The sequence below is a fragment of the Serinus canaria genome, chromosome 4, assembly GCF_022539315.1.
Source record: "Serinus canaria isolate serCan28SL12 chromosome 4, serCan2020, whole genome shotgun sequence".
Taxonomy (NCBI): Eukaryota; Metazoa; Chordata; class Aves; order Passeriformes; family Fringillidae; genus Serinus; species Serinus canaria.
In genome coordinates, this window is record NC_066317.1 from 14,916,817 (window position 1) to 14,944,130 (window position 27,314).

General features: G+C 39.5%; 2 protein-coding genes across 13 annotated transcripts in view; one reads left to right on the forward strand and one right to left on the reverse strand.

Annotated features, from left to right (window-relative positions):
- Positions 1 to 797: 797 nt before the first annotated feature.
- Positions 798 to 18,794, reverse strand: ABCE1 (ATP binding cassette subfamily E member 1). Of its 2 annotated transcripts, none has more exons than XM_009101348.3 (18): positions 18,647 to 18,794; positions 11,584 to 11,751; positions 11,180 to 11,265; positions 10,577 to 10,674; positions 10,070 to 10,187; positions 8,084 to 8,221; positions 7,870 to 7,939; positions 6,720 to 6,816; positions 5,671 to 5,760; positions 4,908 to 5,029; positions 4,041 to 4,262; positions 3,565 to 3,624; positions 3,422 to 3,480; positions 3,117 to 3,227; positions 2,884 to 3,026; positions 2,668 to 2,790; positions 1,572 to 1,683; positions 798 to 1,331 (listed from the first exon to the last, which is right to left on the reverse strand). In XM_009101348.3, the coding sequence occupies exons 2-18, from the start codon at positions 11,684 to 11,686 to the stop codon at positions 1,284 to 1,286; spliced, it is 1,800 nt and encodes a 599-aa protein (XP_009099596.1). In that variant the 5' UTR covers positions 11,687 to 11,751; positions 18,647 to 18,794; the 3' UTR covers positions 798 to 1,283. The 2 variants fall into 2 exon arrangements, with proteins under 2 accessions (XP_009099596.1, XP_030094837.1); XM_030238977.2 differs by lacking the exon at positions 18,647 to 18,794 and adding an exon at positions 17,838 to 17,986.
- ANAPC10 (anaphase promoting complex subunit 10) overlaps positions 18,286 to 27,314 on the forward strand; it is a 32,915-nt gene continuing 23,886 nt past the window's right edge. The window contains exons 1-4 of one of the 11 annotated variants that reach the window (XM_018926904.2): positions 18,848 to 18,916; positions 21,194 to 21,305; positions 24,552 to 24,668; positions 26,589 to 26,679. In XM_018926904.2, coding sequence (XP_018782449.1) covers positions 24,554 to 24,668; positions 26,589 to 26,679 — 206 coding nt within the window. In that variant the 5' untranslated portion in view covers positions 18,848 to 18,916; positions 21,194 to 21,305; positions 24,552 to 24,553. The other 10 variants (XM_018926903.2, XM_018926908.3, XM_018926907.3 and 7 more) reach the window with 10 other exon arrangements.

The window sequence follows — 27,314 nt, forward strand, 5'->3', positions numbered from 1 at the left end:
TCAGAGAAGATTGCACAACTCAAGTCCAAAGGGAGTTAAGCTGTGCAGAGAAGGACAAGTTTAGTCAGCCTTTTGTCTGACCAGCACAGTTGGGTAGGGCTGCACTCAGTACCTGCACTTCTTCTGAGTCCCTCTGCTGGTGTGTAGTACAGGTGTATTGCTGTTACAGAGGCAGTGTATATATAATGCTCAGTACTGCCAAAGCTGTGAAATAACCACGTTACTAACACACAGAATGGCAAAAACCCACACATTACCCCCACTCCCTTCTGTAGCTTTACAGGCAAAAATGTAAACAAGGAACAAAGCCATGTTTTCTCATGTTTTTCACGTGCCAGTGAAGGCAGAGAACTGTTGAATGGAAAATACCCTTCCTTCCTTTTAAGACAGATAGCTGAAAGTTGTTTTTTACATGTCTGCTTAAGTAAGCAGGAATATTTAAATTTTCCTTCTGGTTCCCTGAAGGACCTTATTGCATAGGGAAGTAAGTTTTTAACAAGGTTTCTTTATTTTTTTTTCCTTTTTGTCATAGTAAGATGAAAGCTTTTTACTTTAGGGAAAAGTAATTCCTGCATCTTAGCCTTATAAAAACTTCATGGAAGAGTGAGTTGGATAGATGGAAAGAATGTTTATATTCTTTAGGATTATTTCACTGATGATTTTCATCTCACTAGGTCTGAGAACATGCACAGGGACAGATGATTAAAAAAAGGTGTAGCTACCTTCAGTGTTAGAGTGTGAGAAAAGACATTATGTATACACACTTCTGAATTAGTAATTGAAGAAATTCTGCAGTGTCACAAGTTATGTGGGTATTTTATTTTTTAAACCCTCAGCCAGAGAGATTCAACCTTTTTAAAAGAGGAGTCGCTCTTGTAGCACGACATTCTTAGTAAACTTTGCTCTTATACAGAAAACAGCTTCAAAGATTTATTTTAAAATGAGGAAGTTCAGTCAGTACTTGGTACATGAGTAGGATATATTGGATTGAAAACCTCCCTTAAATTTTGAAAAATCAAGAGACCCATTTGCACAATTTCAAGGTGGTCTATTTTGAAATTATTACACTGAAAATAGGGCTGTGTCACCAAAATATAGAAAGTGGCAGTTTTACTCAGACTAGGATGTTTACTGCTACTATCTCAGATGTTAAATGCAGCAAAAGATTTTAAGCTCCAAAAGATTAATTGTTCTAAAACCTGATCTGAGCCATCTCATCACAGCTGTTTAGATTCCAATACGCATGTCTATATGCCAGTTAAAAATATGCTGGGATTCAATATTTAGTCATCCAGGAAGAAGTAGTTTCCACTCTTCTTCTGTTCCACATCCTTGGGAAGAGAAAAAAGATCACCATTACTTGAAGTCTTTGGCAGACTTGAACACAACTGAAATAAAAGACACTTATCTAAACTCCTTTCTGCTTCCCTTATTACTCTTACTAGTTTCACATGCTGTTTTTCCAGCACAGCAGAACTACCCTCTCAATCTTAATTTTGTTCCATATTTTAAAATCTAGCTTTGTATCAAACAATCACAGCTCCTGTACTGCAAAGGTGCTCCACTCTTACCTTGATGGAATTGAGTTTATTTATTCTTGGTCTGTAATTGTTGGGGTCTCTTCTAAAAGTGATTTCAAGCTGAGATAAAAACTTATTCATTCCAGCCAAGAGAGTCTGTGGACTGTTGAGACAGAAGAATATTTTAGCTATATTTTCAGGAGTTTTATATCATATGATTACAGGCAGGTTGATCTCCATCCTGAGCTCACTCAGGTCAGGAAATGCAAATGTGAGCTGTATTTGACATACCATGACATGCTACATTTTTAGTCAAACCCTATCTCAGATGCTGCTGAAAGATGAGAGTAGTGTCTCATTGTGGATTCCAGCTGTGACCTTTCTTTTTATTTTGTATCTACATGTGTGTACTGGCACACTTTCATTCAAAGAAACAAAAACCCAACACTTGCACCATAAGTAAAATCTAGCAAAGATCATAACATAACTTTATCAATACTCATGAAAGATTGTGATTTTTGAATTTCAACATGTGTGTTCTTGGAAGGAATACCACCAAACCCAGGGAAGCAGGGGATTGCCATGGCAGGTCAGTGTTTTACTGAAGTGTTTACTTCATCTAGCTTGTGCCTAGTACTCACTGTTCTAAAAGCCTGTTTTCTGATAAGGCTGCTCATCAAAAAGTCTCCATAATCTACATTAAATTATTTACAGGAACAAAAGTAGACATCAAAAGGGATAGCTCTGAAAGAGTAAAGCAATGCACGCTGCATGCTGGCATCAAGACTTGCCCTTCACTACATCTGCATACAGGTACCATTAATACACTGCTTTCTTCTAATGCATCTGAAAGTTATTTTCAGAAGGGTAGTTTACAGTTGGTACATTTTCCATTCCTCGGTCTTTTTTGATTGTTATTTAGCCATCATGCAATTGCTTAAGGCTGGTCTAGTTTTTGAGGGTTTGGTTATGTTCCTCAACCATGCCCCAACTCCGGTTTAGGCAGCCTGTAGGTAAGGATCAATCCCACTTTCTGTTCCATGATTCAAAACAAAAGTCAGACCCCTCAGGACAGTCCTAGATGCAGCTTTAATTTCCGCAGGCAGGGATGACAATCTTGCTTAGTAACTCCCAACGAATCTCTTACCTGTTTGCCAGTGTGTTCTTGGAAGGAATGCCATCAAAAACAATCACACGATCAGCAAGATATGTAGCCATGATAAAATCATGTTCTACCACAAAAGCTGTTTTTTTAGCATGGAGAATGAAACTGAAATGAGGGGAAAGAAGAAAAGAGAGAGTAATGTGAACTCATTGTCATACTACTGCAAATTTCAGCTCCTTGTCCAGCATGTGCACTCACCGTTTAATGACTCTGGCAGCCATCAGACGCTGTTCAGAGTCCAGATAAGCTGAGGGCTCATCAATCAGATACACATCTGCAGGTTTACCCAGACAAAGAGCTAACGCCACACGCTGCAACTCACCACCAGACAGCGTCTGAACCTGGTGGGGTTGGGGGAAACAAGGTCATGCTTAGTTCAGGTACAGGTTGAGAGTTAAGACAATGAGGATATTGATTCAAGCAATTAATACCTCCTGGTCAATGATGTTTTCTATCTGAAGAGGTTTCATCACGTCAGTTACAAACTGGGGGTGTGTATAGGCATCTCTGATCTTCTCGTGCAGCAGCTGACGGACACTTCCCTAGCAAAAGGAAAATGTTGCCATTTATTTTTATGCACCACAAGAAAACAAGCAGAAACAGAATAATAATAATAAAAAATTACCTAAATAAATACAGATACAAAATAGACATAAAATAGCTGTGCATTTTGTAGCAAACACTATAATAACTAACTAACTAACTAACTAAATAAATAAATAAGGCTGAAATGTACCGTAGATTTAGGGCTGATTTTCTGTGGTTTGTAGCTGACATTTAGGACTGGGACCTCACCTATAAAAAGACAAAATTAATAATGTAAACAAGAGAATTTCCAGTATCCTTAAAACAGGTTTCACCTTGGGTGTAACACATTACCTCCTTCATCAGGCGTAAGTCTTCCTGCAAGCATTCGGATAAATGTTGTTTTGCCAGTTCCTAAAATAAAATATAAGTTACATATTAATCACTTTTTAGTAATTTAGACCTCTAACAAGTCACTGATACAACAACAAAAAAGACTATTTAATAAAGAAAACATTTTAAAATTAGACTGCTTTAAGAATTCCTGTATTATCTTCCAGCACTAGATAGCACTAAGAGACATCTTAAAACTACCACCTAAGTTTTTAAAACAGGACAGATAACAAACACAACACGGCGGCACTGTTAGCACTCAGTAACTTCACATTCCTCCTAGTCAGGGGGCTCATGCTGTGATATCTTCACCAAGAAACAAGCAGCTCAACCTGACTCAAATCCAGTAATTTTGGAGCCTGGCTCCCAAAGTGAAGAAGGGCTTTAGGAGCATATTCAGGGCTGGAGAAGTAGTTTCCAACATAAACTGCACTTACCATTTTCCCCTAACATCACCATAATTTCAGAATCGGTGAATTCTCCAGCTACTATGGATAGTTCAAATTCTCCCATCTTCTTTTTCATTCCTGGATATTTGTACATACACATCTTTTTGACCTCTTCTTCATTAGCTGTCTCGGCTACTTTAAATACCAGAGATGCATCGCGAAACCTTAGATTTTCTGTTGGAACATAGCCATCTAGGAAAATATTTATGCCTATGATGGGAGGAAAAAAGATCATTACAAGAGGTCTGCAACTAAGTAAAACAAGATGAATTTCAATCCCTGGCTGCAAATTCCATTCTGATAATGAGAATGCTGGATTTTTAATGCTATGATAAAAGAAACAACAAGACCTCCTCTTTTAAGGTGTGCATATTGCAAACTGAATGAAGAAGAGCCTTACTAAGCTACAGAATGGCTGGAGCAGCTCTTCCTGAAAACCCATTGTTAGTAATGTGTGTGGGGTTTAAAGGAACTCCTGCTGTTGGGCCCACTCTCTCAAGGCCAGTTTTTACTGAGTCTCAGTACTACAAGTGGGGTCAATTCAGGTGAACACTACATACCTCTGTACTGTGCAACCTCTCTCCTGCCCTTTCTCTATTACTTACAGGGTCTTTTGTGTAACTCCACTGTTTACAAAACGCCTGCAAGTATCAAAATTATGTCCATAGCAAGTGAAAATGAAGGCTTTTGGGTTGAGTTACAAATTAAGTATCATGTAACACAGAAATTCTGCAAAAAATCAAACAGTTTTTTCATTGCTGAACTGTGACGGGATGGGGACATGTTTATATAGCAGACAACTGGCATTTGCTGTCTTTTTTGGGAAAGTTTAAAAAGAAATATGGCAAGAATTACCTTCTCTTACGCTGAAAGGCATGGTAACAACACCATAAGCACTTGGCACACCATACAGGCAGCAGATAAAGTCAGAGAGATAATCTAACACACTTAGATCATGCTCTACAACAATAATGTACCTGAAAAACAAAGCCAGAGAGATGCTTTGTTACCTCAATGCAAAACATTTTTCTTTCTTTTTTTCTTACTCTGGTCTTGCATAAACAAGAGCTATCAAGATGATTTTTAGTTAATATGGTTTCTTCACTTTATACTAAAAAAGGAAAAGAGTTCAAATCTCTCACAAGCATTTTTTAAACTGTCTGTAAACAGTTTAAAAATTAATGATAAATTCCAATTCAAAGTCCATCTTCGTGACTGAATGATAAATTTAAAGTCCATCTTCAGCATGAACTGGCAGCTTCTTTATGTACATTAAGTGGAAGGATGTTGATTGATTTGAGTGAAAAATATTTAGCACATTTTAAGAAAATAAAAATCTTTGTGAGAAAGGGATGAAACAGCAATATTCAGGTGAAAAGTAACCACCAATGTTTTCCCATCCTTATTACAAAATTTTGAAACAGGACAAGAAATTACAGGAAATAAGTTTCCAAAATGCAAAAGAATAGAATATTACTGACTTGGAATATCTGAAATATTGGTTAGTGTACCATACTGAGGAGTAAGCACTTCTGAGGGGATGGGCTGGATGTTTCTTCCCTCTGTAAGCAGTCATGCATTATTAGGGTCTGGTGAAACATCTGAAGCTTGTATTTACCTGTCAGGGTTTATGAGGGACCGAATTGTAATGGCAGCCTTCAAGCGCTGCTTGACATCCAAGTAGCTGGAAGGTTCATCAAACATGAAGCTAATCCCAAAAGGAAGAGTGAAGTCTTAGTGAATGCAAGCTTTCTACTTATTCAAAGATAATACTAACATTACAATAATTAAGCAAATGCAAATAAAAAAGAATCATTATTTGTACTGAGAAAGGGAGACAGAAAATGAGAATTGCGCACACCTGCCTTTATTCTTTGTAGACTGCCCCGTGAAAGTGAGTTAAGCATTACTTTCCCAAAAGTTCTGACAAAGTTATCAAAAGTTACAAGAATCAGCAGTTAGGATCCCCATGCACTCACTCTGAGTTAGCTTATATTTAACATGAACTGAAAAGTACAAAATTACTTTAGAAGACTGGAAGAAGGACATTTTCCAAAAAGAGAAAACTGAACAAGGAAACCCACTTGAAATTCACACCAACCAAACAAAAAACAGCAGCCCAAGCAGAACAAAAGCAACCAACTAAAAATTCATGAAAGCAAAAAAACCACCAAACCCTAAAACTCTTCTGAGCTTGCTTTCTTGGTCCCAGGGAGTCAGGAAACAACAAAGATAAGACAGTAATTTCCTGCTTGCAAGACAGGAGAGGAGGAACTCAAGTTCTAAGAGGTAGGGAAGCAGCTGTACCTTTCTCATTCAGAGAGGCTAAGGGAGGTGTGCTGTCCAACAGGATACATTTAGGTGGGATAAGGGAGAGGTTATGAGGTTGAGATACTGAAATCTAACACTGGCTTCTAAAATCAGCTATTTCCACTTGGATACATAAAAACACACAGAATCCAGAGATTACACATGAAGTAAAAATGGTTTTCAGCTGATGAGCTGGCAAAAATGTCTAACAATAATTCTTATACATTATTTAATAGTTTTTAAAAATTCTTCAATATTTCATAAAAATATTATTGTTAACAATAAGTGTAAATTTGAGGACCATATTCTGAGACAGATTATTAGAAGCAATGTGTAACAGAAGTAAATTTAACATACATATCAGCCTTCTGAATGCAAACAACTGCACAAGCAAATCTCTGAAGTTCTCCTCCTGAAAGGTCCTCTACATTTCTTTCTTTCAGATGTGTTAAGTCTGCAAATAAGTGATTAATTTTAGGTATGTGATAACCAACAGAACAATCCATATTTTTATTACCTACAGAAACATGTATAAACATAGCAAACATTCTACAGAGAGGGAAATAGAAGGAGAATAAGTTTTCACTTTATACAGCATCATTATCATACTGCTAATACTAAGCCATAGCAAGCTATGGCTTCTCTGCAGCATTAGTTTCATGGCTGCTTCCTATCGTGCAGAATATATTTCTATTCCTTTTTCCACCAAACTGGTGAAGAGTTCTGGCCCTAAAATAAACTATACCAGTTTGAAAAGTGCTTCTTGTCAGACTTGGCTGGAGAGTTCTGATTTTCAGGAAAATCAAGTCCCTCAAACCATACAGGAGATGGTTGAAGCAGGTATTTTCTAAGCAGCTTAACGAACACATTACAATAAAAGGTTGTGTCATTAATAAATTAAGTGGGACTCACAGACCACATTCTTGGTGGCACAATGGCAGCCCCACCTTCATCACCCAGTTCGACCAAAGACAATCCCATTGTGAATTTAGCAACAACTAAATTTAGTAACAAGTAAATACAAAACACCTACAAGACATTACTAGGCCTGGACTATGCAGATGTTTTTATTAATTGTATTAATCTCAGAAGTCAGTGTTACTCCCACTAAAATTAGACACATACAAGCTTTGGGGTACATTAAGATAACATTTTTTACATGCAGTGTAGAAAGGGGGATGCTCAGATTTTGCTACATTTGTAAGCAAGCAAGAGCAGCAGATGTTTAGTGGAGTTTTTCCAGATTTCAAAATAAGTACTTTCTACTATGAAACAGAAACTGCATTAGATTCTGTTAACTAGAATCTATCAACTAGTTTGCCACCAGAAAGTATTATGTGCGTTATTTATATTACAGCATGCCCCGGGGTTTACACTAAAGCACCTTCACTTTTTCTCTCTTTGAGTTGGTATAATTCACATGTTCTATCATATTATTGTAACTTGGTTGTTTCAGTAAATATGAACTTCTCAAATGCTTTAAAATTTGACTTACAAAATTACTTACCAAGCTGCTGACACACAACAGTTTGTGTCTTAGTTTCATCCTTCCTATCCAGAATTGATCCCACTGTTCCCTGCGTGATAAATAATAAAAAAGCTCAACCAACATTAAAAATTTCAAATAGTTCTGAATTATGCTGCTAAATAAAACCTTTAAACACATAAGAAGTACTACAGAAGAAGCTCACAGCTTTCTATTAACTCATGAAATGTCTCACCTTTGCAGCTTTAGGGATCTGGTCCACATACTGAGGTTTAATGATAGCTTTAAGGTCATCTTCCAGGATCTTGGTAAAATAATTCTGTAATTCAGATCCTCGGAAGTAAGTCAAAATTTCTTGCCAGTCAGGTGGATCCTGTGACAAAATTAAAGCCTTGGTTTACTTATCCCACTTAAAAACATAGTAAGGAACCCTAATTTCAAATTCCAATCAGTAAGGCAAATACAATATGCTTGTAAGAGAACACACCAAAAAAATCTGCAAATGCATTCTAAAAACAAAGTTTAGAGACCTGCTTTTTCCAGGTTTTACTAATCTTAAAAAAAAATTAAATTTGCACAGCTAAGAAGCTACTGAACTGAAACAACTTCATGGAGAAAATGACAGCACGGATTAGTGTAACCACACTTACTAGCTATCTGATACAGCTAATCCAAAGGAAAAGGACTGGAATGATAAAAGCACAAACTAGCACAGAAGATGCAACAAATCTGGTAATATTCTCTGCTTCTAGCAAACACTTCCAAGGAAACAGAGGAAAAAAAAAAAAAAAAGAAAGGAAAAATAACGAATTGAAAATAAAAGGAACTGTTCAGAGCAATCACCCAGGAAAAAGTTCCCCCTTGCACACTGTACTACTCTGAGGGGTGCTGAGTTAATTACTTTGATGATAAACAGTATGGATCAGACTGACACAGTCGTATTTCCAAACCAAGCAAATACACAGAGGAAATGCTTCATCAGTTTTAAAGCAGAAGCAACATGGAAGATTCAATTCATACCACGTGTTTCTGTGGTCATACTGATATGGCTCCTTCACAGCAAAGTCTGATTTTGGAAGCATGGTAATTCAATTAAGTACACATTCAGAAAGTCAAAAGTTTTGCTATTTCTGCAATACTACCACCTGAAACAAGAAGTCCACAAAATAAAATAAACCAAACTTGAAAGAGAATGTAAAATGTAGCTGGGAAATTACTATTTCTTTGCAGCTTTATGTAGCAGCCATGAATGAACAATATATAAAAGCATTACTCTTTCAGGTAAAGAAACTGAAGAAAGTTTCAACACACTTGTTCTTACAAGTGCTTCTAGAAAGAAGAGTGTGCAGCAGCATTCAATTGTCCCCATGCAATCTGAAGGTAAGAAAGTAACATCTGAAATACTGATAAGAGGAGTCATAATAGTTATTATTTATGCCTTTTCTCTAATGTATTTACTCTTTGGAGTAGTGCTAGGTAAAGAAGCCCTTGTAAAATATTTTGCTCACTGGCTGCAGTTTGACTTGGAGTAAACACATAGGAAGATGGATTATGGAATTCCCATGAATACCAGCAGATTAAAAGTTTTTTTAAGTCTGGTTCTCAAAAAGTCTTATTTCTAAGTAACTAGCAACATGAAGAAACTAAGGATTTTTCAGAGCTCAGTATTCAAGTGTACAGTGGGAAATACCTTCAACAACTTACAGTAACAACATACTTTATGAGAAATCTTCCTCAAAAGAATCAAAGATAAAAATGCCTAAGAGATCCCAAGGATACACGTTAAGTGCTCATATACACTTGAGTTGTTCACATAAAAACAAAGGTAACTTTGAAGAAACTCCAATACTTGGGCTACGGAAATCCCTGATGGGAACAGGTAAATTATGCAGGGAGAAAGACATGATGTTTTTTAAAGACTGGTATTAAAAAAACCCCAAGCCCATAAGTGTGACTTCAAAACCTACCTCTTTTTTATCTTTTGTGAGTTATAATTACAATTAGTACCCATATCTTTCTTGAGAGATATACACAATTTGCAAGAAAGCCCTCATTAGCAACAACCTTCTATTACTGGTCCTGTGAGGAGTAGGTCACTGGCTGTCAATAGCTGAAGTGCCAACATCCCCACAAATCTATCACATTCACAGAGACAAACGTTCAGTCCAAAAAAATAAAAAGCTATCTAAAATGCTAACTCTTTTTTATTGCTGATACATACATCATATTTTCCAAGATTTGGCTTTTGTTTTCCTGCTAAAATTTTCAAGGCAGTTGATTTTCCAATACCATTGGTTCCAACCAATCCCAGTACTTCACCTGGACGAGGGATAGGCAACCTGTACAGAACATTGATAAGTTTGTGTTATATTTATGCCATCACACACCAACATTTGGTACGCAAGTAAATGCTGCAACCCATTCTCAGACCTTCTGATTATTACAGCCTTTGTTAACTTGTAAATATTTAACCCAAATGATATCAAATTCCTGAAAAACAGAAGAGCATAAGAAATACTTAAGGGCAGTCTGTTTTTAAATAGAGGCTCTGTAAAATAATCCCTAATACTAGTTTATTTCATTATAATACTTTTTAATAAGAAAAATGTAATTAACATTCTAAAAGGAGCTACTTGGGTAAGAACCAAGAACACTTTGATGTGCACCATGTTTACACTATCAAAATCTTGGATTTTTTTGTCTCTTTGATATTTGAAAAATAAAATACCTGTGAAGTTTGAAGGCATTGGCACAGTATCTATGTGTTGTTTCTTTCTCCAGGTTGCTAGGTAAGTTAACAATTGACAAGGCTCCAAAAGGACATTTCTGGAATTCAAATAAATTATAGATTATTAGTGCACACAATTTATTAACAAAGGCCTATGTTTTATTCTGCACCCAGCTGTGCATTTACATTTTTAAATGGACTGCTACCAAATTTCCTTTACATCGTCAACCTGCCAAGGAAGTTCTGTACCACAATTTTCAAATTAATAGTCTGCAATTTAGACTGTCAGTCCACAATACAAATAAGGCACACTGCATATATTCTCCACCTTTCACAAAAGACATCTTTCAACTGCTGTCTACAGACATGAACAAAAAGCCCAAACAAAGCCAAGCAAAAACAAACCACAAACAAAACCCACACCTTGCAATCCAACCAGTTCAGTCAAGTGACACAGTTATTCACCTTCTATAAACAGTAAGTTAACTTGGTCTGATTAATCCAGGAAAGAAAACTGCTTTTTGAAGTTACAGTATGCATTACTAAATATAATAGCAAAATAAGGGAAATTTAGCACTTTAAAAAGAGCAGTTTAATTTTTACCTTGATGCAAATACCACAACCAATACAAAGTGTTTCTGAAATCCATGCTATTTTGCTCTGTGATGTGACTTCTATGCAAAGTTTTCCTGGTAAAAAAAGATTAAGATAAGATCAGTAAAGTTTCTGGCGAATCAGAATTCCTGCCTACTAAATTCCACAGAGGAACTTGTAACTGATGAATGTTCACTGAAGCTTCAGATTATCCAAAGGTGACACTTTTTATGAAAGGTGTCATTATTACTAAGAATTGTTCACGTTTTTTGTGATATTTCTAAAGGCTTTATGTAAAAAAAGCTTGAATGATACACAAAAATCTATCAGTTATAAAAAGCTCATTCTTTGGAGTAGAACTGATTTAAAAGGTCTCCAATTACTTCAGTACTTTGTTACATTGTATCTCTTACCCATGCGAACCACAGGACAACTCTTCTTGCATTCCTGACGACATTTCTTTGGCTTACATTTGTCATGGTTGACTATAGCAATTCTTGTTAATTTGTCGGCCATAATGCACAATTTAGGGTTAAACACATACACCAATTATAAGAAGGAGTAGTGGGAGTCTTCCAGACCTTAAAGGAAAAAAAAAACCAAAAAAACCACTGTATGAGACCAGGTAACTGACAGCACAGAGAACAAACTCTAACCTAAGTTATTGCTAGCGGTGTGCAGAGATGAAAAATGCAAAATTATTTTATTTCTTTTCCTTTAAGCAACATGGCAAACAACAAAGTTAGAGACACAAATAACAAGGGTACTGATGTGTAGGTAACTGCACAAATTTTTAACATTATCTTTCCATTCCATTACTATTTTTACAGTGTAAAATTAAAATTGTGACTTATCTGAAAATAGATTTATTTCCAAAAAAGCACGCTGTAGTAAAAACATAAGAATGTATACAACTCCAAATTTTAGTTTTACAAATTGCCTGGTATAAAGCACCCTTGTTCACATTGACAAATTGTGACTACAAATATTACTCCAAGGATATGATTGAATATACATTTACAAACTGTATGCCAATATTCTGTATTAAAGGATTAAAAGAGCATAAAATGTAAAGCAGTTTTCAAAGTGAAAATTTGTAACTGAGTATAAAAAGTAAACCAGACAATGTGAGCAGACATTCATGATGATGCTTGATTCTTTAATCTTGACTTTCATTAGTATCTGAATAACTACAGCTACCTTCTGCATTTCCTAATATGGTATCAATGCCTATAACAGATTCAAATAAGTAAAATTCTTTATAAAGAACATAGAAAGGCTCTGCAAAGAGATCTGGCCAAGCTGGATCAGGAGGATCAGTAAGGCCAAGTGCTTGGGACATAACCACCCCAGGTACTGCCACAGGCTGAGGAAGAGTGTAAGGAAAATTACCGGGTGGAAAAGGACCTGGGTGTGGCTGGTGACAGTGACTGAGCATGAGCCAGCAGTGCCCAGGGGGCCAAGAAGGCAAATGGCATCCTGGCCTGGATCAGCAGTAGTGTGGCCAGCAGGACCAGGGGCAGTAGTGTGGCCAGCAGGACCAGGGCAGGGATTGTCCCCCTGTACTTGGGGGTGGCACACCTTGAGTGCTGTGTCCTGCTCTGGGCCCCTCACTTAAGAATTACTGAGGGGCTGGGAGTGAGCCCAGGAAGGGCAGTGGAGCCTGGGGAAGGGTCTGGAGCACTGGTCTGAGGAACAGCTGGGAGAGCTGTGGATGTTTAGTCCAGAAAGGGAGGCTCAAGAGAGCCCTTCTCACTCTCTACAACTGTCCAAAAGGAAGGTACAGACAGGACAAGAGGAAACAGCCTCAGATTTCACCAGGGGTGGTTTAGATTGGATGTCAGGAAATCTATCTTCACCAAAAGGTGGACAAGCATTGCCACAGGCAGCTCAGGGAAGTGGTTGAGTCACCATCGCTGGAGGATTTAAAAGACATGCAGATGTGGCCCTCAGGGACACAAGGTAGGAGCCAGCGCTGGGTTAATGGCTGGACTCAATACTCTTGGAGGTCTTTTCCAACCTAAAAAACTCTATAATTCTGTGTAGTACAAGATGATTAAATATTCATGAAATCACAAATAAATGCATACAAAGAAGTGAAATTATGACTTGTATTCCTCTCTATACACCCCTCTTTGCTCTTTGTAATGTACATTGACAAGTACTGGATTGTAATGGGACTTTGTACAGCTGCAGCAAATGGAGGGAAGGGCGGAGAATTTTAAATTTAATTCTTGATAGACAAAAAAAGTGTGTTTTAAAGTATATTTCTATTTCCTTTACTATATTCACTCATAATAATGAAAATAGCAATACTAATGACTTTTATCTTCCTATGAACAAGGCACACCTAAGGACAACAAAGACAACTGACTTAGGAGGCCCTTGGAAGATTTTAAGATATTTTAAGATAAGATTACTTTTTTTTTTTTGTAGAAATAAATGCCATAAAGTACTAAGCATTTCCATCTCACTAAATAAAGGGATGGCAGCCCTTCAGATGATGCATGTTCAAACTTATTTCAATGCAGTATCAGTAGTTCAATGATATAACTGAGAAGGAGTCTGGAAATAGTTCAGGTTTCCACACAGTGCAAAGGTGCAGCTGCATCCAAAGGATTCCAACATTTTTAATTAAGGGAGAGGTTTTTTTATGTCCAGCTCATCTTTGCTTCACCAAACCAAAGCATTCTGCAGTGGTTTACAGACAATATTTACTACATATGGCTATTGGATGAAGAACAGTTGTGCAGACTCATGAAGGAACCAAAAATAAAATGGGTGTATGACACATTTATCATGTTAAATTCACCTTCTATAAACTTCAGTTGGAAGGAATCCTCCAGCTACTACTGCAATATCTGGAAGTTGGACATCCAACAGCAAAGGTCAGAAAAGCTGATGTTGTTGTATCCTTAAATCCATTACTACCATAGGTATCAATATTTTAAGTGCCTCCTTTAAAAAGTGGTATTCAGTTTATTTTGCCTCCTTTATTCAGTTTCCAAAGTATTTGTAAATTAAATGTCAAAAGATATTCTTCATCACCTACAAATTAATTACTCACACTGCCAACCATATTGTGCCAGTTTCTGCTTACGTTTCTTTTTTTTCCTTTACTATTTTAAATTTCCTAAGCCAGAAAGTCCTATTAACACAGCTGATGTTTCCAAATAAATGACTGAATATAAGAAAAAAATTGAAAGTGATTCAACAGTTCTGTGTTGTCAGACCAGACTGACAAAGTAGGGCTGAACATTGAAATTGCATCTGTTGACCAGGAAAACAGGCATGGAATAATGAGTCTACAGTTCTCACTTTAATACATCAGGAAACAACAATCTAAAAGGCTTATTTTTGAAGACTATAAAGGTGCTTTAGTCTGGGTAATTTTCTTGGGGACAGATACTAGATGTTGTCATTACTTAAATAAAGATACATTCTTTGGGAAGACATCCCAGTGCCTTTCACTAAAATCCTACAGTTTACAAAGAGTATTTGGGGGTGAATCATTCCTCTCTGTTTTCCCAAGGGAAGTGCCTAACGTGGGTCAGCCCTTTGTCCTAGACCTGAGCAGACAGGGCACTGGGGATCTCCCACCTGAGTTGTAGGCAGCAGTGAACCAGTTCTGTGGGTTGCCCCAGAACCAAACCTGCTGTGGCTCAGCAGGCTGCCCTCCCCAGCACCCCAAACCCTGCTCGAAGTTCAGCCCGGACATTTCCCCTCAGCCATCCACCTTCCAGCAGGGGTTTAGCCTGCAGCTCCACAACAGGAGAATGGGATGGGGCTGCTCGCAGACACCAAGGCAAACATGGCTTGAAACAAGCAATTCTTGCCAAGTTCCTCAGCAAGCTTTCCACAGTCTTGGCGGGATAATCAGACTGAAGCTTACACTCATTGCTGAATCAGACTGTGGTTGGTAAGCATTGGAACAGCCCAAGTCGGGGTATTTTTCTAATTCTAACTTACTTGGGAAAATGCCCATGTAAGTTCCATTTTAACTGACAGGAAAATGTCCAATCTCTGGTGAATAGTTTTGGAGGGGTCAGTCAATTAAGTATGTACACTAAGCATTTATTAGAGTACATGGTGGGGGGAATAGAAGTAGTGAAGCAGCATGAAGACACACACTCTTCCCACTCTGCTCCCATCTATGTGACAGAAGCGTCAGTTTATCCAAAACTCTCTAGTGGTCTTAACCATTTTCAGAAAAAAAAAAAAAAAAAAATTGTGACTCCTGGAACTTCTGTAATATTTCCAGACTGTGCTGATATCTACAATGACAATGGTCCACAAAAGAAAATAATATCTACTTAGAACTCAGAAACAAATAAACAAACTGTCCAAAACCAGACTGAACTCAACTTACATATTTACATTCAGTTAGCTGAGTGGCATTTAAATTAACATATGGAATAGGATGGTTTGACTCCAAGGAACAGATGTAGAACTCTCAGGAGACTGAACACAGATCAGCAATGTTACAGTACAGCATACCAGTAATCAAGCAGTGCAGTCAGCACTTTAGGGGCAGGAGGAACTGGTACTCAGAAGCATCTGACTTCATGACTGTGCTTTTCCTTTCCATATCAAGAAGAACAGAATATGAAAATACTAATTTCTACTAACTTCTAGGATAAAGAGCTATTTTGAGTTACTGAATGATGTTGGTGTGGCAGCAGAAAATCTTCCCAGAATGGACTGACAACACAAGTGAAGGAAGGAGAGAATGACTAAAAACTGCTGGCTAGAGAAAAAAGAAAATGCTGTAAAAACCCTGTTAGTATCATCCATTAAAGCCAAAACTGTCCATTATGTTCAACTATGTAATTTAAGACAAAAAATAAAACATGTCTAAAAATAAGACAAAAAACATGTTATCACAAGCATTTTAAGTCAGCATCCTTAGGCTGTCTGACCAGCTGCTGCACACCCTGACACACCAGATAACAAAAAAAAAAAAAGAAAAGTTGCCCATGTGCAGACCTTGCTATCTGTCACAGAAGGCAACAGCAATGTACAATCTGTAGAACATGTTCCATGTGCTTGCATTAACAATATTTATTTCCTTCTCATGCATTAGATAAAAATGACAATTTACTAAGTCATGGCAATTATGACTGAGAAGAATTTGTAATTGCACTGAATTATTCACGCCTAAACAAAGAAAATTTAAACATTAAAAGTTAACAAAGACTGAAACAGAACCAGAGACCATTCAATGAAAGATGTGAAGGCAAGGCTTGGGTTCAGAATTGTGCCATGCTTTGGTTACTTTGCACAAAACGAGTGAACACTTTATAAAGTTACACTGCATCAGACCTCAGAGAGAAACGCTGTGGAAAGAAGTGAGGATGCGCAGCATTTCCAGCTGCCATTGAAAGCAAGCTCAAGAACTGCCTTCCAATTCCACTGCTAATGGACTACATATAGTCACACCATAACAAGAATAATAAAGCCAAGAACTAGAATACCCAAAGAAAATTGAAATTAAAGGTAAAACAGATTTTCAAACTGCACCAACTGGGAGTTTGGTGGGAGATCACTGCATCTGGAAGTATCAAAGCAGAAACAATAGTAAATGATACAAGAACTAGTCTATGGTTAAGGTTTTCACATTTCTTTTAGAAACTGAGGCAATGTAAAAAAGAAGTTTAGACATGCCCCAGATTTCCCTACAGTATTAAATTATTATGTTACTCATAAGACACGACATGAATAAGAAAATATGTTAACATGAAAGCATATGGTCAAGTATACTGACGCTGCAGAACGTGTGGGTGTGTTTAGCTTGTGCTGAGCACTATTAATTATCACTCAATCTTTAAGATTTCCCCTTAACATGAAATGAAATGCATGAGAACGAACCCATAATTTAGCAATCTAATGAAACTAATGAAAGTATTTCATGACCACTGGTTTAGGACTGCAGTTTATGGAAGGAACCACAGCACAGAAATTTAAATTAGGGCATGAATACTGTCACAGGAACTTGCAGGTGAAGTATCCAAGTGCATTCCAGGCAGGAAGCACCACCATAGTCCTTGAGAAAAGCCCTGCCGACTTCTTGTTTTTACACATACCTCGCAGAAAACAGTCTTACCCCGCTATCTTATCGCACCTGCAGGAAGGCTTCATCTCCTCACCGCCCCACAAGCACCCACGTGGATATCAGCTTCCCTCAAAACAAGGCAAAATACGGCCTTTCTCCCCAGCCCGAGAAGGAAGTTCCCCGTTTTTTTAGGAGCAAAATGCCGGCGTTCCCTTTCCCAGAGCCAGGCCACGACCGCCAGGCGAGGATCCCGCTCTGCATCCACAGCGAAGCCATACCCGCGGCCGAGAGCAGCAGCAGGGCCGGCGCCCTCTGACCCCGGCTGCCACAAAACCCGAGGCGTCGGGGATGACGTACCGCATGTGCAGGCAGTGCCGGCCCGGGCCGTGCCCACGCCGGCAGCGATCCCCGATCCCCGGGAGCCTCCGGCCCCTGAGGCCCGGGCAGGGCGCGGTCGAGCCGACCCTTTTCCCACGGTGCTACGGGCGAGGCCGCCGCCCAGGCCGAGACCGGCGGCGGCGGCCGGGCCGGCAGCACACCATGAGGAGCTGGGCTCCTTCCCTACCGCCTCCATTCCTTGCGGAAAGGTGGGGATTCCCCCCCGGCGTTACTTACCGGGAGCTGTGAGGGGGGGCCGGGGGAGGAGGGGTGGGAGCGCGCGCGGCGCCCTCGCGCCGCGGCGGGGAAACGGCGTCCGGTGATCCCGCGCGCGGGCCCGCGCGCGCAACGTGCTCGCGCCGCCGCCGCCACCCGGCCAAGATGGCCGTCGGGCCCGGGGGGCGGGACCTGGCGCGCGCCACGGAGAGGAGGGGAGGGAAGGAAGGGAAGGAAGGGCGGCCCTCGCCAGAGACAGCAGGGGAGGGACGGGCAGCCCTCCTCACCATGGAGACCAGGAGGGCGGCCGCGCGTAGGGAGCGCAGCCTCCCGGGGCGGGTTGGGGCGCCTGAGCTCCCCGAACCCGCCCTGCGAGCGGAGGGCCCGCTCTGAGGGGAGCTCCCGGGTCTGCTCGGCGCTTTCCCGGGACAGAAGGGTCTCGCTGGCCTCTGCCGGGTGGGTGGTGACGGGCAGCAGCAACAGTTAGACCGAGTGCTTCTCTTCTCAAGGAAAAGTGTTCCATACCCTTTCAGGACCGCCGTTTCGGCATTAGGAACCAAGCTCCAATATCGGATACGCGATTGGATTGATTGATACAACGCGAAAGGTACCAAGACAGAATGGTCTTGCTAGCCTTTACCTGTCCGGGGCACCGTGTCTTCTGCACCTGGAACATTGGGGCTACGTGCTTTCATTCCCATCGGGATCAACTGTCATTCTCTTTCGGGAGTCCATCACCTCTCTAAGGATACCACCCCCAATAGTGATCGTGCCCACGGATCGCTCCCATACAAGGCGTGCCACAACACCCAGGTCTTGCTGGCCTTTACCTGCCCTGGGCAGCGCGTCATCTGCATCTGAAACACTGGGACTACACGCTTTCCTTCCCGTGGGGATGCATTTCCAGGAGTCACCTCAGGAACTCAGGTTCCATGCCCAGCACGCCGGAGGAGCAGGGACGCGGCGCTCCCGCCGGCCCCGCCCCGCCCATGGCGTCGTGTGAGGGGCGGCCCCGGCGCCTGAGGGGGAGCGGGCGGGGCGGCGCGCGCGCACTGCGGTGCCTCCGCTGCGGCGGCTGTGGCGGCTCCCGGCGGGATCAGGTGGGAAAGGTGGGAGCTGCGGCACTACCGGGGCCGTGAGAGGAGGAGGAGGAGGAGGAAGAGGAAGGTCCAGCCAGCTGAGCTGGCTGAGGCGGCGTGTTCGCGCCCGCTGTGGGGGCTGCCCAGCTGGGTGCCTCTTGCCGTGCGTGCGGGGCTCTCGCGTCGCCCCCGCGGCCGGGGAGCGGAGCCGGGCTGGGGATCCGCGGGGCCCGTGCCGTGAGTAGGTGCTGCTGCTTTATTTCCGATATCAAAGCGGTTTGTAGGCCTGGGGGCCACGGCCCCGGTATAGTGTTGTAAACCTGGTTACTTTTCATTATGTTTATTCGTAATTGTTACAATTATAACTAATATAATTCATATTGGTTGAAAGCCCTACAAACAAGTCGTGGGGGGATGGCTACCGGTTGGTTTTTCAAAGCGGCTTCATCCTCTGGTCGCTCTTGGTTTTCGCGACAGCTTCCACCCAATATTTATACTGTACACTGCTTGTAAAGATGTGCTTGCCTCCTTTAAGGAACATCTTGTAGCCTTACCAAGTAACTTTGGAAAGTCTGGGCTTTCACAAAAACATATTTTTTTTTTTTTTAAGATTGATTAGAAATATATGTATAAAACTGCTAATAGAATTCTTTTAATTATCTTTTCTTTTAATGAATTTTTTTTGACAATGAAAGTCTGGTAATTTTCATGAATAGGCTTAAAGCTATGCACTGGAGGCAGGGTAAAAATACTAAGTTTATTAAAGTTGGATTGAGAGAATAATCTAGGGATCAAATGTGTGGGTGAGCTAGTTAAAATGGGTGCTGCTGAACACTTGCTATCATTATTAAATATTAATTTAAGCATTAGTAATTTTAATATTTAATGTTTAATCTTCCATCTAATTAAAAAAAATAGGAAGCATTGTGAGAGGCTGGTTTTCAGATATATCTTGAGATCTTTAAAGGCCTTAGAAGGGCAAGGGTCCAGCCAAAGAAAATGAGAGCAGGGACAAGAGCTTGTAAATGAGTAGTAAAATGAGTAGTGCAGTTAAGAAAATCAGGGAATCTTAGATATGAAATTCTCTTCTGTTAAGAACAAGAAAAACAGTCTTATGGATGTTATAAAAGTGCTGAAGTAGTCAGTGCAGCCTTTGTTCAGTTTTCCTGGAAAGGCTGTAGTCAGATATTTGCTAAAATTGAATAAAATTGTATGATTGGAATGCAATCAAAGTACTACTTCTTAAAAGAATAAAAAAAGAGAGAAAAGCCAGATTATCTCTGATCTCCTGAATGATTCTGAGGAGGAGGTTTGGGAAGGGAATTTGTCAGTAAGTAGAGGACAATTAAAATCAGCATGCACAAAGGAAATATTCTAGTGTGGCTTGTTGAGAGTAGTCTGATTAAACTTTTTTTTTTTTTTCAGTAGACAATGCACTTAATAAGGGGGAAATATGAGGAGTCTGCCTTGAGTTTTATAGGATTTCTGCCATTGTTCAAGCTACTGAAGGATGCTCTGAAAATAATTCTTTTTGAAGATCTTTTTTTAAGAGCTTTTGAATCTGACTTGTAAATGACTCACTTTTAAACTGTGGAGTCATGAAACAGTCTCCTGCAGAGTTCAGTTTTGAGTGTATTTTCAATGTTCCCTGGAATGTGGAATACAAAGTCAAAAGAATTGCAAGCACTGTACAGCTAAGGGTTGGAATTAAAAGCCACCTTGAAAAGCTTGGTTGCAGGTTGGAATCAGTGTAACCAAGCTCAGTTCACAGGAACTGGGGGAGGAAGAGAACACAGGAATAAAAAAATCCAAGTCCTGGTTAATGGAAAGGGTGTCAATGAACAGCAAACAGTATCCTAAAAAATACTGGGCACTTATACTGCATTTGAGCACTATAATGCACAGTAAAACCAATATTAATTGAGAATTATGTTGTTTCAACTACCCAGGTGTTGCTTTGTCACGTTAACAAGTATGGGTAAATATAAAGACAAGGGAAGTGATTACTCTGATGATAAAGGGCCTTAGCTAAAATGGTCTGGTTATTTTTTAAAACAACAGTGCTGGATAGTTAGATTCTGCAAGAATATTAGGTTTATTAAACTTTATGAGGGGAACTTGAAAGGCATAGACGTTCTAGAAAAGAGGAAACTAAGATCAAATTTGATGAGTGCCTTCACATCCATAGAAGGGTTGCTGAAGGCCAGTGATTAAAAAATCTTTGAGTTCTTTGTAGATCAAGAGATGCTTGGTTTTAGGTGGTGATACTTGATTTGGATGCTAAAGTAAAATCTTTAGCTTTTAGGTTGATGAAACCTGAAGCTGGGTGTCAACAGATCTCTTGCTGGAGAAGTAAATGTCTGGACTGACATCTCTCAGGCACAGTCAGGTCTCTCAAGGGCCCTTACAGGTGTGTATTTAAATAGTTCTGTGCATACAGCATGGTGGAATTGCAAGCTTTAATAGGGGAAAACTGCTTTGGAGTCTGCAAGTTTCCTTGAGCCTGGATTTTTAGGAAGCTTTAGTAGGAAAGGCCCATGATGAATCCTTCAGTATCTCCTCTTGGGAGTGTTGTGTGCTTACACAAGGGTTTGCTTTCAAGCTCCTGAAGGTGTCTCCTGCTGGTACCCTGAGAACAACCTGGCTGGTGGTTGGAGAAGGCAGACCAACCATTCCAGAAGGAAGTCCAACCATTTAAATCCATTTCCCTCTCTTAGTAAACTGTGCTTGCTAAAACATCTTCAATTGGCTGTTACAGGGCTGGAATGTTTTCTGGAAAAGAAAGAACTTCTGTGAGAAAGATGAGGGATTGAGGGATAAAGAGTTCTAGAAGGGGGAAAAAGCTGCTGCTTTATATTGAGCAAAGGATGTGCAAAACACAGAGGGGAAAATGGAAAAATGAAAGTGTGGCCTTGATTATGTAGTGAAGACATTCTTATTTTTGTGCTGTTAATAAGGAAACAGCAGCCTGTTAATGATCTTCTGGAATAACTGAATGGAATGTTTCCAGCCAATGCTTAAAGGTGCAGTGTGTCTTTCCATTTTTCAGCACATCTAGGAGAAGGCCTTCTAAATAAATTACCTGTTTTTACACAGCCTAAAAAAATAAAGAAAAATTTTATTAGGTGACTTAAATTCCTTTTAGAGCTAAGTATTTATGTCTCATTTAAAATGAGGTACTTTTACTTCTGCTAGTAAAATGTCCAGGAGTGTTGCTAGAGTGACCTGGCCTGTTGCTACATTATTTTTCCTCAGTACTTCTGTCAGCTTTCAGGTTTTAAAGTTCTGAGTATTGGGGAGCTACATTCTGTCCAGAATGTATTGTTCTTGAGCAGAACTTCCCTCATGGAAATCTGACTCATTTAGTTCAACCATTGAAAATTTTCAGTCTTTTTCATCCCTAGTACACAATATATGGCTGATTTATTTGCTAGCAGTGGTTTGGACTTGAAATTTTGGGGGTTGAGAATCTTTTACTGTTAGATAAAAAGAAATACGCTCAGTTTAAAACCACAGGGAACTGGAATGGTGTTTCTTGCTGTGTATTTCAGACCCCCAAAATGTAATGCTCCAATTTTTGAGAACCAGAGCAATACAGTTCTTGCATTATTAAGCTCTTTAGAACTTTGCTCTGTGTGCTGAAGCTTGTAAAAAAGCTCAACATCTTTATCTTAGGGTATTCTGCATACTTTGAAAATTCCAGTAATTTTTTTCTAAAAGCATATATAATCAAGTTTGTGATGTAATCTGATTGAGCAATGTAATTTCTGTGATTTACCTTGTTTTGATGGGATGTTTGCATAGTCTTTGTGTCTTAAGGTTGGGATTTGGAGTTTTTAATTCATTTTCTCTTTAAGTCAAAAGAGTGCCAAGTCTTGCTGGTGATAATATTCAAAAGATGTTTTTTATGATGTTTTTGAGATGTGATCACCTGAATTACAAGTGAACAATTAAGCTTTACTTTGGAAAGTTGAAATTTCTATGCATATTTTTAGAGATTGGAAGAGAAGTATATTTGGTGTCTGGGTAAATTTGAGAATTAAAATGAATCCAACTCAACCTCTCTTAGTTCACTGTCACAAAAGTAAAAAAAAATTGCTCAGAGGTTGGATTAGAAGGTCATTTGAGCTTTAAAATTCACAAATCCAGGATAACAGTCTCCTCAATGCTTAATAATCATAGTTTGAATTTTGGTGCAGCATGGGGGGTGGGCTCATTGATTTTTTGAAGGTCACTTCCACCATTCCAAACCATTTTGTGAAAAATGTTTGTTTTCCAAGTAGCTGTGAACAAAATGTTTTAAAATTTTGTTTCCAATTTTTTTTTTATTTAGATGGCATTCGAATTAGTATGTCCGTGAATATGTATATGACATCTGTAGGATTAGCTGTGTAGTATCCAACATCTCTTCTGAGAGGATGGTGTTTGATTTTGTCTGAAGCCTTTTGTGACACTTGCTGTAGTCAATATTTAGATTTTTCTACACATGCATTTATTTAATCAGATTTTGTTTATGGTAGTTAGGACTGAAGTCTTGTATATGAGAAAGCAGGTAAAATATCTGTGTCAAGCCTTATGTTTGCAAAATTAAAAGAAAATACTCAAGGGCCAATAGAAAGTGTTTGGTGCACTAGAGAATTCAGATTTCCTCTAGCTGCAGATTCACTGGTACATAGAAAATGTTGTCTCTGCCTGGTATCAGTTCTGTTGTGGGTAAGGCGTGGGTCTTGTGGGTCCCAACCCAACTCAGTCCCTTTTTTGCTATCTGGAAGAGGCACTGGAAGACTTTCTGAGATTAGCAGAGCATGATGTGATGTCATGCATGTAAGCAAAGGATGGGAGGTCAGCTCTAATTTTCTGACTCTCTAGTTCTCTATGTTCAATTTTAGGCTTTCATGTAGCTCTTTTCATGGAACTTATGTTTCTTTGGAATTTTTTAAAAAATGTTTTAAGCTACTTCCTAGGAAATAGTCAAGTGCTCTGTACTTTACAAAACCCAGCTTAATTAAGTTGTAGTATATGTGGTGATGTCTGGGTGCTGAGGCTGAGTGTGATTACCTGAACAATGCAAGTCACAAGGTAAGGATTCCAGATGAAGTTGTTAAGTTCAGGAAATGGTCTGTGAATAAATGTGGCTGTAACCAATTGCTACAAATTATACAATTTGTTTAAACTCCCATTTCCTTTTTTGGAGGAGAAGTATCTCTTGCTCTAGTTTCTCTTAATCTACAAATTCAGAACTTTTAAGTGTATCTGTGGGAGAGAATGAAGTTTACTGCTAGCCTGTAAAAACCAAATTCTGAAACCCTAACTCTATATGTATAAATTAGAATGACACAAGTAAAGTATGTCTCATGAATGTTGCAGGCATGTATTGAGTTCTTAAGGACACAAAATTTACACATATATGGAGCCTCTTACATATATTGTACATATATATTCTATATATTTATACATATTACTTTATATATATAAATGAAATGTTCAACAGACATGCAAAAATGTATGTGTGTATATGTATTAACTACAGATTCTGTAGGCTGTTAAAAAAGTGTGAGGCCAAAGAATTAAACTGACTATGTGAACAAACAAAATCCTTTAATTTTCCCATCAAGCTAAAAATATGCCAACTAACTCCCTTGTTTTCTCTCACTAGAAATGACCACCCCAAACAAGACCCCACCTGGTGCTGATCCAAAGCAGTTAGAGAGGACTGGTACTGTTAGAGAAATAGGCTCACAAGCAGTTTGGTCTCTTTCATCCTGTAAGCCAGGTAAATCACAACAGTGATGTAAAAAGTTGAATGTACATTTATATTTTGGGAGGAAGACATGCACAACAGTAAAACTGCTGTGTTGTAGCCTGTAGTTACTACAAATAATGTTGGCCTTCTCTATATGTGATACAATATGAAAGTTATAACTGTATCAGAAATCCTTCTATGAGGAACTATCTGATTTGAACCAAACAGAACTCTTACATGTGGCATTGTGTGTTTTTAGAATCAGTTATTCCTTTTGTAACTCAATAATGGTTCGGTCCTCGGTTCCCCCCAGGTACTTCCCTCACAATGGTTTCTCCCTATTGGAGCTGCCCCCCCTCCCCTGCCTGTCATGGTAACCTCCCCCCTTCTCTTGAGAATTCTCTGTGTCAGTCATTCCTTAATTCGATGTATGATTTGCCCCTGGGTTTTTTCCCCTCCCCTGTGTGATCCTCAGTTGCTTAGCTGTAACCCATGCTCCTCCCTGGGTCCTTGTTATTGGTAAGCTTTGTGTCTCCTCCTATCACACCCACTCCCTTTATCAGCGTCTCCCCGGTACCCTGTCTTTGTCGCCTGTCCCTGAATCCACCGGAAAAGAAGATTAAAAGATCCTTGGTACTTATACAGGTGTCCCTCCTCCTTCCTTTGCTTTGGTACCTCGTAGCCGAGATCCCGCCTGTGCCACCCATGCCACAGACGGTAACCACTGCCCAGGGTTCCGGACGGAATCCAGGAGTGGCACTTCGTGTGGCATCTTCAGCCGGGCTGGGGCACCCTAGCCGGGCACCCGCACAGCCCCGTGGCCGCGGGAGAGAGGCTACACTTACATATTTTATATTAATTTTTTTTTCATTTACATGGTGAACAAACTAAGCCATGTAAGCAGAATCACACCCAGCACAGTGAAATTGTTTCTGTGCTTTGACATGTTGTCTGGGTGTCTTCCATTTTTAACTGAGGATGACCATGCAGCTGGGAGACCTAAATGTTCTGCCTGAACTTTGTAACTTTGTGTGGGCTTAGCTGTTAGAGGGTGGCCCTAAATCCCTGCAAGTAAAATGAACCTGTGGTCCTGAGGGGCAGTTAGTGATACCTGCTCAGAGTATCTGAAAATCTGTGTTCTTTCCCTTTGGGGTGGTTGAGTTGCTATTTCAGAAATATTTATTGGGAATTGATCAGCTGTCTTGCTGCAGCCTAGGGTTAGTGATCCCTTTATGTCACAATATTTTGCTCAGGCTGAATGACTATGGTCTGAAATCCTGGAATATTGGAGAAAAAATGTCTCGTGGTCTTGTTGCTTAAACAGGCTGAAGGATCTTTTTTATTGCAGTTTAAACTTCAGCTGCTATATTGGAACTGTAGCTAGTGTGGACAATCAATAAAAGGATGTGATTAGTAAAAGGATTAGGGAATAGAAAATACAAAGCTGGAATTGCTTCTTCAAATATGATGGCATTAACCTTTAGGAATACTGGTTTTGCCATCTATTGCCTGTTCTAGGTAGTACTTGAAAAAAAGTACCTGAAAAATATTTCAGGACATGACTTGAAAAGAAAATGTTACATTTGGCTAAAATTTTGTAGTGAATGGTCTCTGCTAATGGTTTTTCTTTAGTTCAGAAGTTAAGTTACAGAAGATGTGGAGAAGTCTAACTGTTAATTATTGCTTTGGCAACCAATATGAATTACTACTTAACCACTTGAAATTCCAGGACATGTTGACATGGATTCGCACCCCACAGACCTCAACAGTATTGAACCTCTGCAGATTCACCTATTCCACTTTTGTGTCGGAAAAACATAGGTGCACCTTGGATATCTAGATGTATTTTCTAATATGTTATAGCTTGGGAAACATTAATTTGTAACAGCTGAAGAAGAGCTACATTTGCATCACAGAAATGGGATGTTCAAGATTATCATATTTTCTTAGGGTTTGGAGTGGACCAGTTACGAGATGATAATCTAGAAACTTACTGGCAGTCAGATGGATCACAGCCTCATTTGGTGAACATCCAATTTAGGTATGGAAATATACTCCCTGTGGGTTAGGGTGCTTTGTACCATTCAGTAAGATAGGAATTCTGGAAGTGCAAGAACTCCTGGGTTCTCTTACCCAACTGGTAAGAAGTCAGATAGCATTTCTAAAAATGAGATTTTCAAATGTTATGATCACTAAATGTCTAAATAAGCAATGAAAATGGATGTGTAATGGTATATCAGTTGTGACAGCATCACATTTACTCATGTAAGGTGACTTATGTCCTGATTTTGTGTCTTTGAGTGTCATTTAGCGGGTAGATGGCTCCTATGTAACCTAACAAATGAGTTTGAGAAACCTTTTTTTATTCCGTCCTGCATAAGATACTTTCAGTACGTTTTCTTTAACCAAACTTGAGATGTTTGTCCCCCTTTTTAATTTACTTTCTTGAGAAGGCCTTGGTCTAATAAGAGAGCCCATATTTGAAAAGCCTAACTTAAGCTTCGTTATGTACAAGTGTTTATTTGGCATCTGTTGTTTTTTGGTATACTGATCTTTCTGAAGGCAAGCAAAGGAGAATGGTGAAAATCAACTGAGTGCATAATGTAATGTGGAAAATCACCTATTTCTTCAACAGCAAGTTTCTTATAAATCACTAGGCACACTTATATTCATTTT

Excerpts from the sequence above, each read along its gene's own strand:
- ABCE1 (XM_009101348.3), bottom strand. The coding sequence starts at position 11,686 with ATGGCCGACAAATTAACAAGAATTGCTATAGTCAACCATGACAAATGT. Across the intron at positions 6,817-7,869 it reads TGTTGTGTGTCAGCAGCTTG|ACTTAACACATCTGAAAGAA; the intron begins GTAAGTAATTTT and ends ACTTATTTGCAG. Across the intron at positions 3,625-4,040 it reads GGTGATGTTAGGGGAAAATG|GAACTGGCAAAACAACATTT; the intron begins GTAAGTGCAGTT and ends ATTTTATTTTAG.